At 43.5% G+C, this 19,366-nt stretch overlaps 1 protein-coding gene across 5 annotated transcripts in view; it reads right to left on the bottom strand.

The window, feature by feature from the left end:
- CDC42BPB (CDC42 binding protein kinase beta) overlaps nt 1-19,366 on the bottom strand; it is a 100,514-nt gene that overhangs the window by 32,627 nt on the left and 48,521 nt on the right. For all 5 annotated transcript variants that reach the window (XM_061998704.1, XM_061998705.1, XM_061998706.1 and 2 more), the window contains exons 6-13: nt 16,062-16,155; nt 13,138-13,338; nt 11,100-11,348; nt 9,423-9,502; nt 7,608-7,774; nt 7,392-7,511; nt 4,923-5,056; nt 1,503-1,745 (exon numbers count right to left, since the gene is read on the bottom strand). In XM_061998704.1, coding sequence (XP_061854688.1) covers nt 1,503-1,745; nt 4,923-5,056; nt 7,392-7,511; nt 7,608-7,774; nt 9,423-9,502; nt 11,100-11,348; nt 13,138-13,338; nt 16,062-16,155 — 1,288 coding nt within the window. The remainder of the gene's footprint in view (nt 1-1,502; nt 1,746-4,922; nt 5,057-7,391; nt 7,512-7,607; nt 7,775-9,422; nt 9,503-11,099; nt 11,349-13,137; nt 13,339-16,061; nt 16,156-19,366) is intronic.

Below are 19,366 nucleotides of genomic sequence, written 5' to 3'. Positions count from 1 at the left end.
CCTTAAAGCACATAAATACATTCAGCTTTCTATGACTCAAGCTGACTGGGAGCCAGAATCTAGAAGAATCAACCCATAAGAACTAAGCTGGGTGTATAGCCCAGGGACACTGGGCTATACTGGCCCATGGGGACACTGTCTCCCACAACATCCTCATCAGAAAGCTCAGGCAGTGTGGCTTGGGTGAGTGGGCAGTGAGGTGGATGGAGAGCTGCTGAATGACAGAGCCCAGAGGGGTTGATCAATGGTGCTGAGTAGAGTTGGAGGCCTGTGGCAAGTGGAGTTCCACAGGGATGGGTTCTGGGGCCAGTCTTGTTCAATATCTTCATGAACCACCTGGATGAGGGGACAGAGTGACCCTCAGCAAGTTCCCTGCTGGCACCACACTGGGAGCAGGGGCTGATTCCCCAGAGGCTGAGCTGCCATTCAGCGGGATCTCAACTGGCTGGAGAGTTGGGCACAGAGGAACCTCCTGAGGTTCAACAAGGACAAGGACAGAGTCCTGCAGCTGGGAAGGAACAACCCCATGCACCAGGACAGGCTGGGGGTGACCTGCTGGAGAGCAGCTCTGCACAGAGAGGCCTGGGAGTGCTGATTGATAATAAACTAACCATGAGCCAGCAATGTGCCCTTGTAGCCAAGAAGCCAATGGCAGCCTGGGGGCATCAAGAGTGTGGGCAGCAGGTAAGGGAAGTTCTGCTCCCCCTCTACTCTGCCCTGCTGAGGCCTCATCTGGAGTCTTGTGTCCAGGTCTGGGCTCATCAGCTCCAGAGGGACAGGGATCTGCTGCAGAGAGGCTAGTGCAGGGCGACCAAGATAATCAGGGGAATGGAACATCTTTCATCAAGGAAAGGCTGTGGGACCTGGGGCTGTTTAATCTGGAGGAGACTGAGGGGGGATCTCATTAACAGTTACAAATATCTAAAGACTGGGTGTCAGGAGGTTGGGACATCCCTTTTTTCTATAGTAGATAGTAACAGGACAAGGGGTGATGGGATGAAGCTGGAACACAAAAAGTTCCACTTAAATATAAGAAAAAACTCTTTCAGTGTTTCAGTGAGGGAGCCCTGGCACAGGCTGCCCAGAGGGGGTGTGGAGGCTCCTTCCTTGGAGATCTTCAGGACCCACCTGGACATGTTCCTATGTGACCTGATCTAGGTGACCCTGCTTCTGCAGGGGGGTTGGACTGGATGAGCTCTAAAGGTCCCTTCCAACCCTACCATTCTATGATTCTAGTGCTGCAAGAACAGTTTCCTTCAGGTTACAATCAGCCTGAGTACAAACAAAAAAAAAGACTCTGTTCCCTTCCTGATACATCAAATAAAACATTTAGAAACAAACTCAGGATACACCTTGGGACAAGAGGCAAAATTACATGGAAGAGTTACAACTTGACAAATGGACAAGGTAAATTGTCACTAAGAGTCTCAACACGATCACCTATGAGACAGTGGACAGGCAGGAACTGAACCATGTTATTGTTAGCTATTTTAGCCAGCTACCTCTTTCCTGATCTTCTCCAACTTCCGGATGTCCTGGCGCATGGCATCGATTTTCTGCATGCTCACTTCCACCTCTTCCTCCTTGTCACGCAGCTGCCGCGACAGCTTCTGCTTCTGTGATCGCAAGTCCCCCATCCTCTCGCTGAGCTCAGAGAACTCCTGCACGGCCAGTTTTCTTTGTTGGTGGGCATCCCTCAGTTCTTTGGATTGTGTCTTTAGTCTTTCTGAGGCTTCTACGAGTTGCTGGTTAAAATAAATTAAACAAAAGCTTCAATTCCATATGTTCTTTCCCAGAAGAAAGGAAGCGGATCTACATAAGTGTGACTTGATAGAAATAGTGTGACCAAGGAGGCAATTATACCCTTGTACCTTGAGTGCTGTGTTCAGTTCTGGGTCCCTCACTACAAGAGGGACACTGAGGTGCTGGAGTGTGTCCAGAGATGGGCAATAAAGCTGGTAAAGGGTCTGGACAAGTCTGATGAGGAGTGGCTCAGGGCGCTGGGGATGTTTAGTCTGGAGAAGATGAGGCACGATCACTTTCTACAACTACCTGAAAGGCAGTTGCAGCAGAGAAGGTTTAGATTGGACATTAGGAAGAACTTTTTCCCTGAGAGGGTTGTTAAGCACTGGAAAGGGCTGCCCAGGGAGGTGGTAGTGTCACCATCCCTGGAGATATTCAGCAGACACAGAGGTGAGGTGCTGAGGGACATGGTTTAGTTCACTGATGAGCTTGGCAGTGTGAGGTCAGTGATTGGACTCAGTGATTTTAAAGCTCTTTTCCAACCACAATGATTCTATGAATCTATGATTTGAAAGCTCAAACACCTCACATAACTTGTAAATATTAGTTAATTAAACTTTTAACTGAATCTTTTGTTTTTCCTGGTTAAACAGCTGCAGCAACACACTAAACCAGCAAGTATTCTGCTGCTAGTGTGGCAGCTCCAACAGTACATTTGGTGTTTCAGAAGTCTTTCATACAAATTTGACTACATAAGGTCCCCTCACTTCTAAATAACTTCATTTTAGATTGCCACCATGTACCTGCAGAATAGTAACCTCTTTAAAGGAACACTTTAGCAGCCAGCATGTTCAGGGGAGCCAAATACACTGTAATCACACTGAGATGCTGCAGTAAATCTTGTGAAATTCTTTAGGAAACTGAGGAAGATTCCTTAGAACAAACTGTGAAGGTCTTACACTTTGAAAGAATAAAAGCTGTTTCCTCTACAGTAAGTACTTAATGAAAACTGAGTAAAACACAATATTCTACATAAAATCATTTGAGAGTGGGAGAAAAAGTAAGAAAAGGAGCAAAACCAGACAACAGAATAAATGTATAGCAGCCAAGGGGCTTCTAAATAGTTCTGCTGTTACTAGGAGCATTGATTAACTTCCCAAAAGGCCTATGTTCAAACAGGATAAGCAGATTTGTCTTCACTGCTACTCCCACACTCTGGTAAACAACCCTTACCAGTGGTTAACAGACAGAAGAGGGACTGTTAAATTCTAGTGGACAAAGACCATGGAGGTTTTGGCCCATGGATTAGGTTTGGGACCATCTAAATGCCACATGAACAATGTGGCTGCTAGACTTTTCCAAAACTAGCCATTGTTTTCAATGTCATTGAAAGCACATGCAGTGCATGCCACCCCCTCTGTACTGCAAAATATGTTGCTGACTTAAAGTAAGACACTGTTATATTTTAGGAAGTAAAAGTGTAATTTACACAACAATAAATAAACTCAGCAATTACACAGACGTCATCCTCAGCCTTAAGCAATCATTAACTCTTGGTATTTCAAAGTGCAAGTGGGCTGAGGCTGGAGCAGTGATAAAGCTCTATTAACAATTTCCTATATGCATGTATGTCTCTGTGCATGTTTTTGGTATTGACAGGACTGATGTCAAGCCATGATCCTGTGGCGGCAACTAAATCGTGCTCTTCCTGCTGCACAATGGCTCCTCCTCTTTGTTGCCCATGCTGTGTGCATTGGTGTAGGTACACTTCTGCTGGGCTATCATCCTGATACTTTTTTGGGGAGAGAAGCCTTAATTCCTCTGTGACCATTCTCAGGTGCACAGTAACACATCAGTAACCTTTGTGTCTTTGCTGAAACAGGTATGTCCATCCCCTGCTTCTGCTAAGATGGCAGACCGAGGGGCCCTGCTAGCACATCATCCCTTAAACATCAGTGCATCACCTCCAGGCTTAGCTCTGGCAAGTGTGGTTTCATTCCTTTCCCCCTTCAAATCTAGTTTAAAGCTCTTTCAGTGAGCCCTGCTAACTCCTGTGCACCTTTTCACCCTTTGTGACAAGTGTACTCCATCTGTTGCCAGCAGGCCTGGTGTCACACAGACCCATCCATGACCAAAACCCCCACGTTTCTGCTGGTGACCACACAGTCAGAGCCAGGTATTAACCTGTTGGCCCTTCCTGTTCCTTCTCTCATCATTCCATGCATATGGAAGGACTGAGAACACTACTCATGCTACTGATCCTAAAGCCCTGAAGTCTCTTGATTGTCCTTGAGACTTTTATTGAAATAGTTAAGAATAATTAAACAGTTAAACTAAAACCAGTCTTTAGTTGTTTGTTCCATCTACCAGAACATATTTGAAATAAAGAAGATACCTATCAACTTCCAAAAGAGAAAGAGTGTGACCCAGGAAACTACAGGTCGGTCAGCCTCACCTCCATCCCTGGAAAGGTGATGGAACAACTCATCCTGAATGTTATCACTGAACATATGAAGGAAAAGATTGCTATCAAGGGGAGTCAAAGTGGATTCACCAAGAGGAAATCCTGTTTCACCAACCTGATGCCTTCTGTGAGGGCATGACTGCCTGGCTAGCTGAGGGGAGAGCACTGGATGTCATCTACCTTGACTTCAGCAGGGCTTTTGTCACTGTCTCCCACAACATCCTCATCAGAAAGCTCAGGTAGTGTGGCTTGGGTGAGTGGACAGTGAGGTGGATGGAGAGCTGGCTGAATGACAGAGCCCAGAGGGTGGTGATCAACGGCACAGAGTTGGAGGCCTGTGGCCAGTGGAGTTCCAGAGGGATGGGTTCTAAGGCCAGGCTTGTTCAAGCCACGGCCCAGGCTTCCCAGAGGGGTTGTGGAGGCTCCTTCCTTGGAGGTCTTCAAGACCCAGTTGGATGTGTTCCTATGTGACCTGATCTAGGTGACCCTGCTTCTGCAGGAGGTTGGACTGGATGATCTCTAAAGGTCCCTTCCAACCCTACCATTCTATGATTCTACTTTGGAGAACAGTATTGCCAATGAAATGACTGGGCTCACTAACACCTCAGTATCATTTCCAAGAGCAGCATTTAAAACACAACTGCAATCACCACAGAGCTGTTCTACAACCACTTTACATGAGTGTTTGAAACTGTGTCTGTCTCTGGATCAATACCTTATGAAGATCCTCCTTTTCTTGCCGCAGCACTCTGCATTGTTTCTCTAATCCTTTCAACTTGTGTATGGAATCCTCATGTTCTTGTCGAAAAGCCACCGCGTCTGCAAGCTGTCCTTCCAGTTTACTTAGATCTGCAGGTTAATACACATTCAGGTAACTGCTCCTGAAGTTACACCAGTAAAGCAAGTGACATTACTCAAGCACACTGTTGAAGGCAATTTGGGGGCACTGCCACCTCTAAGTAATTTTAATTTCCTCAGTCTCTTCTCGACTTAAAAAGCCTTGAAAATAATAATAAGAACTAACAATCCAGGGAAGAAATATCCTGCAGGAGGCAAGCTGGAGACCCAAGTGCCCCATATTCCTGGTAGTATGTTCTCCCAGTAGTTCTCTCTTTATTGTCAAAGGAAGTTCACATTAAATTTGGTTTGAATTTATTACCTTTAAGCTCAACAAACTAACCACCTCTCTACATGCTCAGTCTTGCAGCTGGGAAGAAAATGAACTGCCATTCTCCATTTGGTTTCAATCACTAATTCTTTTAAACACATAAATAAGAAATGGCATAGAGGGTAACTGCTATGACAGAACAGGTAATCAGACCCATGTAATTCAGGTATCCTATACACTGCTGTAATGATCAAAGTATTACTCCCTTTTGTCACTTCAGCACAAACTTCATCCCATCCTTTGTGAACCACTACTACTTCTTTTTAAACTGATCATACTGCTGGTATATCTAAACAGACAACATTGGCTGAACAGCTAGATAAACCTGAATCATTTGCTGAAGCAGCACTTCAATGTCAATATTTTCACTCAAATCTAATCCCAGAATACACAAGAATAGCTTTTTTTTTTCTTTTTGGAAGGATAATCCATGTAGGAGAGCTGAGTTGCTTTTTGCAATGCATGCACCTACAAAGGGGGCATTATTGCCAAACTGCAGGGGCAAAAAAATCACATCAGCAACTCAGCATCTGAGTTGCACCAGTACAGGCTGGGGGTTGAACTGCTGAAGAGCAGCTCTGCAGAGAGGGACCTGGGAGTCCTGATTGATAAAAAGCTAAATATGAGTCAGCAATGTGCCCTCGTGGCCAAGAAGCCAATGGCATCCTGGGGGCATCAAGAAGAGTGTGGGCAGCAGGTCAAGGGAGGTTCTGCTCCCTCTCTACTCTGCCCTGCTGAGGCCTCATCTGGAGTCCTGTGTCCAGTTCTGGGCTCCCCAGCTCCAGAGGGACAGGGAAGTGCTGGAGAGAGGCCAGTGCAGGGACACCAAGATGGTCAGGGGACTGGAACATCTTTCATACAAGGAAAGGCTGTGGGACCTGGGGCTGTTTAGTCTGGAGAAGAGGAGACTGAGGGGGAATCTTAATAACATTTATAAATATCTAAAGGGTGGGTGTCAGGAGGTTGGGACATCCCTTTTTTCTATAGTAGATAGTAACAGGACAAGGGGTGATGGGATGAAGCTGGAACACAAAAAGTTCCACTTAAACATAAGAAAAAACTCTTTCAGTGTTTCAGTGAGGGAGCCCTGGCACAGGCTGCCCAGAGGGGTTGTGGAGGCTCCTTCCTTGGGGGTCTTCAAGACCCACCTGGACATGTTCCTGTGTGACCTGATCTAGGTGACCCTGCTTCTGCAGGGGGGTTGGACTAGACGATCTCTAAAGGTCCCTTCCAACCCCCACCACTCTGTGATTTCTATGATCTGAACTCATTTATGTCATACTACAGGCCCATATAAACCTCTTGGCCAAGAGACAAGGATTCAAAACTGCCACTTTGTTTATCACTGATTCCTACTTAAAAATGAGACACTAACAGGAGATTTGAATGGGATAAACTACTAACACTGTCAAGCAACAGATTTTCAGTGATATGGATGAGTCAATCTACTCTCAGGACAGATGCCAGTATTTGTTTTCCTGCAGTGCTCAGTGCTTCCTAATTAATGCATCACCAGACAGAAACACAAAGGGAGCAGGAGCTGAGAAATATTTAAACGGGAACTATTATTATACATCCCTCCACCTATCCCCTCATGTTACAAAAGAGCAACTACTCTTCTCTCCCCACTGTGTCTTACATCTGTTTCCAAGTAAAACTCCTCCAAAACAATAATCCCCCAACAAAAAAGGAGTAAAATAGCAGGATCTCCTTAGAACTGTCCTCAGATTCTGTTCAAACCTCATACAAAATATTTAACTGAATCTGTTCACACAGTTCATTGTAGTCCAGCCTCCCCGTGCTAGTACATGCTATCAGGCCAAGAGGAAGAAAGTGTTCAAAGTGTTTCGCTGGAAAAAAATGAAATGCCTCTTCATATTGAATGAGACATTAAAAAAACCCCTTTGTTTTTACCACCTCAAGAACATTAATTCTACTTACTGTGAAACCACAGTACATAATGTTACCAGGAGTAGCAAACTCAACTGCATGCCCATGATTACCATGCCAGCTTACCTGTTAATTTGTTCTTCAACCGTTCAATTTCTTCATTTAACTTTTTAATCTCCTTATCACGGCTCGTATTCACTGTAACACACCCTGGACCTTGAAGGTTTTGCACTGTCTGTGTAGATTCTTCAAATCAGAAAAGAAAGGAAAAGGTATTCAATAAATACTCCAGTTCCTTCTAAGGAGCAGAAGTAAGGATCCAAATGAATATGAAGCACTAACCTTGTAGTTTTCTGTTCAGATCCTGCTTTTCTTGCTCTAACTTCCGAATTTTCTTTTCATAACCTTCTATTTGGGATGTGTTCTTGCCATCACGTTGTACATCTGTATCTTTGGTTACAGTGTCAGGCTGCAAAGCACTCTTTAAAGTGCCTCTGTCAGATAAAGAGCTGAAAACAAATAAGTGAGAACGTTTTAATAAATGCTCACAGCAGTCTACGGCAGTGACGTGCCAGGATTGCACCAAAGGAGCATCTTCAATTTACAAGAACAATCAGTGCAGTATTCATGGGGGTTGACAGGCTGGGGGTTGACCTGCTGGAGAGCAGCTCTGCAGAGAGAGACCTGGGAGTCCTGACTGATAATAAACTAACCATGAGCCAGCCCACGTGCCCTCGTGGCCAAGAAGCCAATGGCAGCCTGGGGGCAGCAAGAAGAGTGTGGGCAGCAGGTCAAGGGAGGTTCTGCTCCCCCTCTGCTCTGCCCTGGTGAGGCCTCATCTGGAGTCCTGTGGCCAGTTCTGGGCTCCCCAGCTCCAGAGGGACAGGGAACTGCTGGAGAGAGGCCAGTGCAGGGCCACCAAGATGATCAGGGGACTGGAGCATCTTCCTTATGAGGAAAGGCTGTGGGACGTGGGGCTGTTTAGTCTGGAGGAGACTGAGGGGGGATCTCATTCATAGTTACAAATATCTAACTGGTGGGTGTCAGGAGGTTGGGGCAGCACTGTTTTCTGTTTTATCTAGTGACAGGACAAGGGGTGATGGGATGAAGCTGGAACACAAAAAGTTTCATTTCAACATAAGGAGAAACTCTTCCAGTGTTTCAGTGAGGGAGCCCTGGCACAGGCTGCCCAGGGAGGCTGTGGAGGCTCCTTCCTTGGAGGTCTTCATGACCTGTTCCTGTGGGACCTGCTTCTACAGGGAGGTTGGACTGGATCATCTCTAAAGGTCCCTTCCAACCCTCACCATTCTATGAATCATTACTGTTGAAACAACTGTCAGGGTAGATAAAGTTGTTATTTCCTAGCTCCTGTGTATACTGCTGCAGAACTAACCCCTTGCATTCAGGACTTTGATGATGCAGATGTACATTCACTTTGTAAACTGCCCAAACAGTTGAAAATGTTAACTCTCCTATGCCAAAGGTTCTCTCTATGTGACAATGAAGTAAGCAGGTAAGTGTACCTCCACAAACAGAGCTCAGAAACAAACCCAAAAGTTTAGTGTCACACAATGATGGATTTCTGTTAAGCCTCACGATCTGTCACTGAGAAGCATGGCATGTGTGTACTTTCTGAAAGTGGGTTCTTTCTGAAATCATACTTCACAGGGTGACAAACCCTAGCAAAGGGAAGTAACAGAGTAATGAACAGGGCAGAATGACCTTAAGACCAGAGACAAGTATGTGATTGAGGGATCTCTGAAGTCAGGCGAAGGCCACTTCAAAGATGTGTGAAGTGAGCCACTTTGTCCATGCTCAGAAGCATCTATGTTGATTATCCTATTAGCAGGAATTTGGAGTAGTGAGCTAATTCTGAATCATTCCTGGCAAGACTTGCTCTCAGCCTCTCAATGCAGGGACAGCAAGTTTATAACTACTTGCAAGTGACACATCTAGTCCCTCTAACTTTCAAGCATTTAAACAGATAAAATATTAAATACAAAAGCATCTGATCTTGGCAAACATGATGAAGCTATGTTCAGATACACAGGTACACCTATGGACATCAGACTTTCTACATGATTATAAAAATGATCATTTCCTAGAATTAGCTGCATTTGGGAAACAAGTTTAATGAACAACATATCCTTTGCTTACCTATCAGTTGTGTATGTAAACCCAACAAATGGCAAATGCAATCCAGAAAAGCCTGTGTGAGAACTCGGTGGCACCACTTCCTGCAAGAAAACAACATGTGTGAAAACCCAAAAGAGAATCCATTTGATTTAGCCTTGACAGTAGAGAGAGCACACACCAATTGACAGTTAGTATTTATGCTTCATTGTACAGCCTTCCATTGTTCCTGGATGAATTTGGTTTCACATTGGGTCACTAATTATAATGACCTGAATTTAGGAGCCTCTTGAAACAGTACTTGAAAGGGCAGCATCTCAACAAGTTCAAAGTATAATCCAACCAGTGAAAGAAAACTTGAAGTTTCAAGGTTCTAATTAAAAGTGAGCTGGCACCAAAATGCATGCTGTTAATTTTAGTGTGACTACTACACAATAAAAATGGAGGAGAACACCAGCAATGTCCCCACTCCTTAACCCAGTCTGCTGGTTCTTGAGTGGAGAAACAGCAGCGTGAGCTCTCTGACCTGACAATTGGCATTGGAAGCTGATTTTGGAAAGCCAGATTTATTTTTCACCTTAAAAAGGGAATAAATCAAATACTAGCTCCTTACAAACTAAAAGGGCAACTAAGGATATTTTCCCCTACCTAATTATGTTGTCACTTTGACTGACCATGTAACAGTAGTCTATGAAAATGCTACCATTTAGAAAAGCAGTTCACATCTCACAACCAAAAAAGGCAAAGAGATGAAAAAACGTTGTTTATCCACATTTGAAATGACTATTTTCCATCTCTTACATAACTTATTTTGAAATACATTCTCACTATGACTTTCTACTTTCGACCAGCTGGAGAGTTGGGCACAGAGGAACCTCCTGAGGTTCAACAAGGACAAGTGCAGAGTCCTGCAGCTGGGAAAGGAACAACCCCATGCACCAGTACAGACTAGGGGTTGAACTGCTGGAGAGCAGCTCTGCAGAGAGAGACCTGGGAGTCCTGACTGATAATAAACTACCCATGAACCAGCAACGTGCCCTCCTGGCCAAGAAACCAATGGCAGCCTGGGATGCAGCAAGAAGAGTGTGGGCAGCAGGTCAAGGGAGGTTCTGCTCCCCCTCTGCTCTCTCCTGGTGAGGCCTCATCTGGAGTCCTGTGGCCAGTTCTGGGCTCCTCAGCTCCAGAGGGACAGGGAAGTGCTGCAGAGAGGCCAGTGCAGGGTCACCAAGATGATCAGGGCACTGGAACATCTTTCATATGAGGAAAGGCTGTGGGACCTGGGGCTGTTTAGTCTGGAGGAGACTGAGGGGGGATCTCATTAACATTTATAAATATCTAAAGGGTGGGTGTCAGGAGGTTGGGACATCTCTTCTTTCTATAGTAGCTAGCAACAGGACAAGGGGTGATGGGATGAAGCTGGAACACAAAAAGTTCCACTTAAACATAAGAAAAAACTCTTTCAGTGTTTCAGTGAGGGAGCCCTGGCACAGGCTGCCCAGAGGGGGTGTGGAGGCTCCTTCCTTGGAGGGCTTCAAGACCCGCCTGGACATGTTCCTATGTGACCTGATCTAGGTGACCCTGCTTCTGCAGGGGGTTGGACTGGATGATCTCTAAAGGTCCCTTCCAATCCCTACCATTCTATGATTCTAGTGCTGCAAGGTCACATAACTGAATTGGCAATATCTAAAACCAAAGACTTACTGGATTTCTTAATACATCATCATCTACATCAAAGTTTGAGGTGTCAGAAGGACTGCTAACATCTGGAATGTAAGGTGCTTCTAGGTTTCGGATGTTATCCCAATTAAGTCCTTCAAAGAATGCATGAGATTTAAAATCCTCTATGCCATTCTGTCCCAGGCGACGCTCTCTACTGCAGATAAGTCGCTGAATAAGATCTTTTGCTTCTTCAGATACATCTGTAACGTGAGATGGGAACTGAAATCGTTCCTAGAAAACAAAACAAAGAAATGTTCAAGAGAAGGAATCCATCCCATCACTTTCAACAGTAGTTTCAAAAAGAATGTGCTACATCACGCCAATAAAACCAGGAATGAAGAGTCAAACGTGGTTCTGGTTCCAGCAACACCTTCAGTGACACACTTTTACAATGCATTTTGAGGACAAGTATTCACTTCTCAATTTAAGACACATCTGTTGTAAATTAACTGCAATTACAGTAACTCTATTAGGAAAAGCAATCTTTTTTTGGAGATATATAAGAATATATCCTGCATGACAAATGTTCCTATATAACATATAGGAACTCTGCAATATATTAAAGATAGTACAATAAAGGCAGACACATATCTTAGTCCCATACCCATTAATCTCCTGATGAGGTACTCCTTGAGATTTCATTAATTTCAATTCTTAAACTAGTCATTTTTTAACAAAACACTGTTGTATTTAAGGGGTTTTTCTCTAATTTTTAGGTTAAATACCTATTTTTCTTACTAAAATAGAAGCTACCTTCAGCAAACACTTCTATCACCATAAACAAACAGATGATCTAAAAATTGCACTTACCACTAACATATGAAATTGGATAAAAATCATGAAACATTTTTCTTTATCTTAGCTTTCTGCTACCACTGTACAGTCAAAAAGGGCTTTTTGGTTTGGGTTTTTTTCTTTTCCCAATCAAGGATAACACTACATATACACGTACCTTTTTAAAGTACAACTTTTCAAGTTTAATGTTCATTTTTTTAAGATCCTCAGGGACCAAAACAGAAGAAGTGAAATTAAACCTTGAAAAGTTCCATTGAAAAACATGGAATTGTACTGTGTGTCCAAATGAGATTAAAACATTAAGGCTGCAGGACAACAGCTTCAACTACTTTCTCAAGTAGTTTAAGAGAAAGGTTGCCAGAGTTTACACTGGTTTCATTTGCAGCCAGTTAGTTCATTCACTGAGGAAATCAAGGTATGAGAGAGATTAAATCCAACATAGTAAGGATTTCACACCTCATCCGTCACTGCTTCACTAGGAGAGCACAGCACTGTAAACACCAGTAAACTGCATCCATTCTGAGGAGAAGAAAATGCAACACACCCTATAGAACAGCTTCTCCCTCCCTAGGATGAGTAAGTGCATAAACACATCCTCCTAACACAGCTCTTGAAAGGACACCATGAACTGGTTTATTCTTATCCTCTGGTGTTCAAAATGCACCCAGAAGTTCCAACACTTCTCTATCACTTGGACCCTGGACAAACCCCCTTGACCTTATGTTCCTCATGCAGCTCAAGTTCCTATTTTTCTATCACTTCCACTCTTGACAGCTCCCCCTGACCTCATGTTCTTCATGCAGCTCATGTCTACAGTGGTTGACTTGTCTATTCCCTTTTCTGCAGTGTTATCAGTGTGACTGAAAGCGTGCACAGCTGTGTTAACACTGTGTTACTTCACTTCTGCACAGCCCAGAGGAAATTTTCAACGGGTCTAACACGAGAGCTAGTTTTAATTTTGATTTTGTGATGACTGCTTAGGTTTTCCAACCAAGAACAACATCAACATTTAAGAGAAAAGGTTCAATTCAACAAAGAATTCAATTTCTGCAGTTCAAAGAAACAAACATTCCTAAAACCTGAACCAACAAACTTACACAGAGTGGTTCTAAACCACTGCGAAGAAGCAAAGAGCTACCAACAATTCAATACCTTTCAATAGTAACATTCTCTCTCTCAACATCATAAACTCAGTGAATACACAGAGACTTAATGTAGCTCTTACTTCATGATTCATAATTTTCCCGTAGGTTTCCACTAATGACTCTGCATAGAAGGGTGTTTCACCATACAGCATTTCATACATGCAGACACCCAGTGACCACCAGTCACATTCAGGCCCATATTTTCCCATTCCATCTTCCATTGCTTGCAGTATCTCAGGGGAGATGTAGTCAGGGGTACCCACTGCCACTGATGACTGTACCTGAAAAATAAGGCAAACATAATCCTTGTAAAGTTTTGCAGGTTCTCTCAGCAACTTTCTTAAACACAGAATCTGAAGGGTTGGAAGGGATCTTGAAAGCTCATCCAGTGCAACCTCCCTCCTGCCAGAGCAGGGCCACCTAGAGTAGGTCACACAGGAACTAAAGTAACAAAGATTAAATCCCAGTCTACTTCCACATAAAATCAGTTGGTAAGTTTTATTCTGGTCACAGTAGAAATCCCCCCAAAATCACAGCTATTCTGAAAGTGGAGAAGATGTTTTGTCTTTGTGTCTGTTCATACTTTAAACTGCAAAAGGCTGCCAGAAGTTAAGATGAAAAAATGAGCAAGTAGAGAGTTAAGTCCTAGGTCTAAATTTTACAGTTTCATCTGAAGATAACAAACCAAGGTCCTCAGGCAAGTAGCTCCCTGCTTTTATTGTGTAAGGATTTGGTTGAATGGTTTATTGCATAGTGTGCAAACGGATGCAATACAGGGCTAAGGTGGGGAATTGCCCCGTGCCCAAGCAGAGAAGCCCTGGCCATAAGGGCACTGAGCAGCTCTCATCTCTAGGAATACATTCTCAGGTTTCATATAGAGTTATAGAATCATAGAATGGTAGGGGTTGGAAGGGACCTTTAGAGATCATCTAGTGCAACACCACTGCCAAAGCAGCTCCCACCTAGATCAGGTCACACAGGAACGTGTCCAGGTGGGTCTTGAAGACCTCCAAGAAATGAGCCTCCACACCCTCCCTGGGCAGCCTGTGCCAGGGCTCCCTCACCTCAACACTGAAAGAGGTTTTTCTTATGCTTAAAGTGGACTGTTTGTGTTCCAGCTCCATCCCATCACCCCTTGTTCTGTTGCTAGATACCATTGAAAAAAGTGCTGCCCCAACCTCCTGACACCCCTCATTGAGATATTTGTAACTATTAGTGAGATCTCCCCTGAGTCTCCTCTTTTCTAAGCTTCCAATTCATTTTTCATTGTAATATGGTAAATCCTGGCAGGCATGTTATGACTACAGCATGTCACCAAGATCTGAGTTTGTGCCAAAATCAGTGAGCGATGTTGCATGCTGTGCTTTGGCACGACTGGCACCCCTGGAGGCACCCAAAACTAGGCAAAACAAACAGAAAATGGCATGAGTGATTTAGCTTAAGGGGTGTATACAATCTGGTGCACAAGATGGCCATAATGTTGCTGTTTCATTTGCAAAAGCCACATAAACCAAACTGCTTATTAATTATAGAATCATTCAGGTTGGAAAGGATGCTTAAGATCATAGAGTTAACCCAGCACTGCCACATTCACCACTGAACCATGTCCTTAAGGGCCACATTTACACAGCTTTTCAATACCTCTAGGGCTAGTGACTCCAGCACCTCCCTGGGCAGTCTGTTCCAATGCTTAATAACACTTTTGGTGAAGAAGTTTTTCCTAATACTCAATCTAAAGCTCCCTTGTTGCAACTTGAGGCTGTTTCCTTTTGTCCTATCACTTGTTACCTGGGAGGAGAGACCAACCTCCACCTCACTACCTTCTTTTAGGAAGTTGCAGAGAGCAAGAAAGTCTCCCCTCAGCCTCCTCTTCTGCAGACTAAAAAGCCCCAACCCCCCAGTCACTCCTCATCAGACTTGTGCTCCAGACCATTCACCAGCTTTGTTGCTGGACAAGTCCCAGCACAAAAACATCCCTCTTGCAGTGAGGGGTCCAGAACTGAACACAGCAGTTGAGGTGCAGCCTCACCAGTGCTGAGTACAGGGCCACAATCACTTCCCAGGTCCTGTTAGTCACAATATTTCTGGTACAGGCCAGGATGCCACTGGCCTTCTTGGCCACCTGGGCACAGTGCTGGCTCATGTTCAGCCGGATGTTGATTAACACCCCCAGGCCCTTTTCTGCAGGACAGCTTTCCAGCCACTCTGCCCCAGCCCCGTAGTGTTGCATGGGACTGCTGTGGCCCAAGTGCAAGATCTAGCACTTGGCCTTGTTGTACCTCAAGTGGATCCTCATCTGGCTCTATACACTTCTGTCTGTCTAAATGGAGCAGCAGGTCACACACCATTTCCCCTTGGACTAATGGGCTTCCTTCTGCCCCCCATCCCTGTCTTCTGGCTCAGGGGGCTGGGTTCTTGGAGAGCAAGTGGTCTTACTATTAAGAACCAAGGCAAAGAAGGCATTAAGTACCTCAGCCTTTCCCTCATCCTTTAAGTTTCTCCCTGTTTCCAATTCTTCTTAGTCCTCCTTTCGTGCCTAATGTATTTACAGAAACATTTTTATTGTCTTTTATGTCAGTAGCCAGTTTAAGTTCTAGCTGGGCTTAACTATGTCCTCATTTTGGAAGTCTGTCATGGCTTCTAGGTTCCTGGTCACCTGAGATTCCAACACATAAATAATACCAATTTTCTTTTTTTCAAAAGATCTTTGGGCAGTTCATAAAAATCTCATGAGAACTCAAATGGTCTGTAGGAGAAAAGGTGAAAGGCAGAAAAACATAGCAAAGGATAACTTTAAAAGGCAGCAGCCTGTAAAACAAGGAGATAAGGATGCCAATATTTTTATAGCTGAGTTATACTCTTCTCTCTATTTTTAGCATGTCAATAAACTCACAATCTGTCACCTCCCTGATGCACAATGATGATGTCTGATAGCTTCAGGACTGGTAACTGACTTAAAAGGTCCCTCTACAAGCAACCCAATTAAATTTTGCTTCATACATACTGTGCCATCTTCACTCATTTTCAGACAGGATCCAAAGTCTGCCAGTCGTATGTGGCCATTCATGTCCAAAAGAACATTGTCAGGCTTTATGTCCCTGTTATAACAGAAAGAAGTAAAAGACTTATTGTATTAGTTACCCTTGTAAAGATAAATCCTGCATCAGAATAATAAAGAACTTTATGCTGGATACCCACTGATGCAAACTCTTTTCACTACACTATTTACAACCCTCTCCTCCTGCTCAACTTGAAGCTTTGCCTGCCATACTGAAGCCTCAGATTACATCAGAATTTCGAGCTCATTACAGTTGAACCCTGAATAGTCAAATAACCAAGCAGAATAATCAGTGAGTCATGCTGACTCTAACAGACAGGCAGTTTGCTTCATCAAGATAATTTCAAGATTATATGCATCACAATATATTGTTCAGAGGCAAGACAGATAAAAGAGAAAAGGCAATTGCTTCATCTCATGGGTTTTGACAAGATTTATAACTAACTTCTAACTTCTTGTCTAAGAATATAGGTTTGTTACTGGTTCTCTAAATTTTGTCCAGTGTTTCTGCTGACCAGTGTTTTTCATTTGCTATTCAAGACTTTATATACACTATCACAGAGCACATTTGCTTCTGCAGATACCTAAAGATCTTTGCAGCCTATGTATATGCAGCAGTTAGTCTACAAGCCACCGAATTCCCCCAGCTCTGGGATCCAGACAATGCCATTTCAGCAGAATACTGTAAGATTAGAAAGTCTCCAACACAAAAAACATGTCTTTCCTACTCTTAAGATATACCAGAGTATAAAATGATATATAGCATGTTAAGGCTACTAAATGACATGGTACTAAGATTTCTATTTGAACTCTAGCTCCTTACTTGATATTCTTTTTGATATCAAGGTAGCCAAAGAAGTTCCTGAACACCATCTTAATTGAATTTAGTGCATCAATGAACCACATTTTGTTTCACAACTTGTACTCAAATTCACACAAGGTATCAGTAAAGATCATTCCTCCAGACAACTTAATAAGCTAAGCTGGTAAGCCCTGACACATACTGTGTGCTTGGGGGAGTGCTGTTTGTTAAATTAATACCCTCACAATATCCCAAAGCATTTTAATAACACCTAGCCAATATGTTGGGAAGGTGGTAAGAAAGGGAGAAAGAAAAGCAAGTGCAGAAATCAAAATCGACTCAATTTAGTCAACTCAGGCTAAAAAGGAGAACATCCATGTCTTCCAAGGCAACATACACCAGTTTCCTTCCCTTTCTTAACCAACATTATCCAGGATCAGCTCCCAACATGCTAGCACACCATTTTGAGGTGTTGCTATTTATCTAAGCCAATCAAGAAAGAAAATCAAACCTATAAATGTGTTGATTTAGTGGGGTGTTTTTAGATATCATTTATTCAAACCATACTAGCTATGAGTAATACACAAACACATGTGCTTTACTTTAAATCAACCAGTTTTGTTGCATCATAAAACCCCCTTTTCAAATGAGAAGTTGCAAATGCTACTATACATGGTCAAAGATTTAAAAGCTGTACACTAACTTCAGCTTCATTTTTGAGGGAGAGACTAGAATAACCAGGAACAAGGCAAAAACAGTGCTCTAATACACCTTGCTGTATAGATGTGGAAGTTTAAGGCAGTGAATTCCAGAGTTTCACACTGGAGGATACTTATGGGGAACGCATGATAGGCTTAGCAAAGGGTTATCATCTGTGTAAAGATTCTGCCAATCTGATCCATTTGTCCAACACAAACTTAAATTGACACTTTTTAACCAAGGGATAATGTTTTGGAATGAATTACTGAATCTTCACTACTGCTGGTGCTCATTAGCAGTATTAAGATAAAATAGTACATGATAATCTAAATCTGTCAACATAAATGCATAATTAATACAATATACTACAGCAAAATATGCAGACCCTCTTTATAAGCTTTTTCCAATAAACTCATTACTAATCTTCTAATCATGAACCTACTCATATGGCCATAAGTAGTTTTCAGCTAACTGAAAAACCCCAATATTCTCAATGTCTGTATTTTCTAACTTCTCTGTTTACTAAAATGAAGCTATAAAGTCTGCCTATAAAGAGCCAACAGTAAAAGATTCCAAAACCAGTTATCATTTTGCTTTCTAATTGATAAGTCTCACACAGGTCTTAAATCTGAAAAGCCAAAAAAGGATAGAAATTCTCACTTAGAAAATCATAGAATGGTGGGGGTTGGAAGGGACCTTTAGAGATCATCCAGTCCAACCCCCTGCAGAAGCAGGGTCACCTAGATCAGGTCGCATAGGAACGTGTCCAGGTGGGTCCTGAAGACCTCCAAGGAAGGAGCCTCCACACCCCCTCTGGGCAGCCTGTGCCAGGGCTCCCTCACTGAAACACTGAAATAGCTTTTTCTTATGTTTAAATGGAACTTTTTGTGTTCCAGCTTCATCCCATCACCCCTTGTCCTGTTACTATCTACTATAGAAAAAAGGGATGTCCCAACCTCCTGACACACACCAATTAGATATTTGTAACTATTAATGAGATCCCCCTTCAGTCTCCTCTTCTCCAGACTAAACAGCCCCAGGTCCCACAGCCTTTCCTCATATGAAAGATGCTCCAGTCCCCCGATCATCTTGGTGGCCCTGCGCTGGACTCTCTCCAGCAGTTCCCTGTCCCTCTGGAGCTGAGGAGCCCAGAACTGGGCACAGGACTCCAGATGAGGCCTCAGCAGGGCAGAGTAGAGAGGGAGCAGAATATCCCTTGACCTGCTGCCCACACTCTTGTTGATGCCCCCAGGATGCCATTGGCTTCTTGCCCACGAGGGCACATTTCTGGCTCATGGTTAGTTTATTATCAATCGAGACTCCCAGGTCTCTCTCTGCAGAGCTGCTCTCCAGCAGTTGGACCCCCAGCCTGTACTGGTGCATGGGGTTGTTCCTTCCCAGATGCAGGACTCTGCACTTGACCAGGACTCTTGCAATGATGAAACAAAATACTGACCAAGCATCTCCCTTGCACTATTCACAGCTCTTCCAAAACAGTTGCTTCAGGAAGCCAGAAGAGAAGCATACAAAGTGTACTCTACCTTCCTGACCCTTTTCCTTGATGGAGGACGAGGAATATTACACAGTTTTAACTGCCACAGAGCACAACCTAAGCTGACATGGTCTGGAACACATATCTTCTGTGCAGAAACAAATAGACTGGCATATCCCTCACTCATTGCAAAAAACCACTTGAGGATGACCTCAGGTGAACAGATGCACTGATCACAGGCTCACTCTGTGTGAATTT

This window comes from Colius striatus, chromosome 6, assembly GCF_028858725.1.
Source record: "Colius striatus isolate bColStr4 chromosome 6, bColStr4.1.hap1, whole genome shotgun sequence".
Taxonomy (NCBI): Eukaryota; Metazoa; Chordata; class Aves; order Coliiformes; family Coliidae; genus Colius; species Colius striatus.
This window is presented reverse-complemented; position numbering and strand designations above follow the sequence as displayed.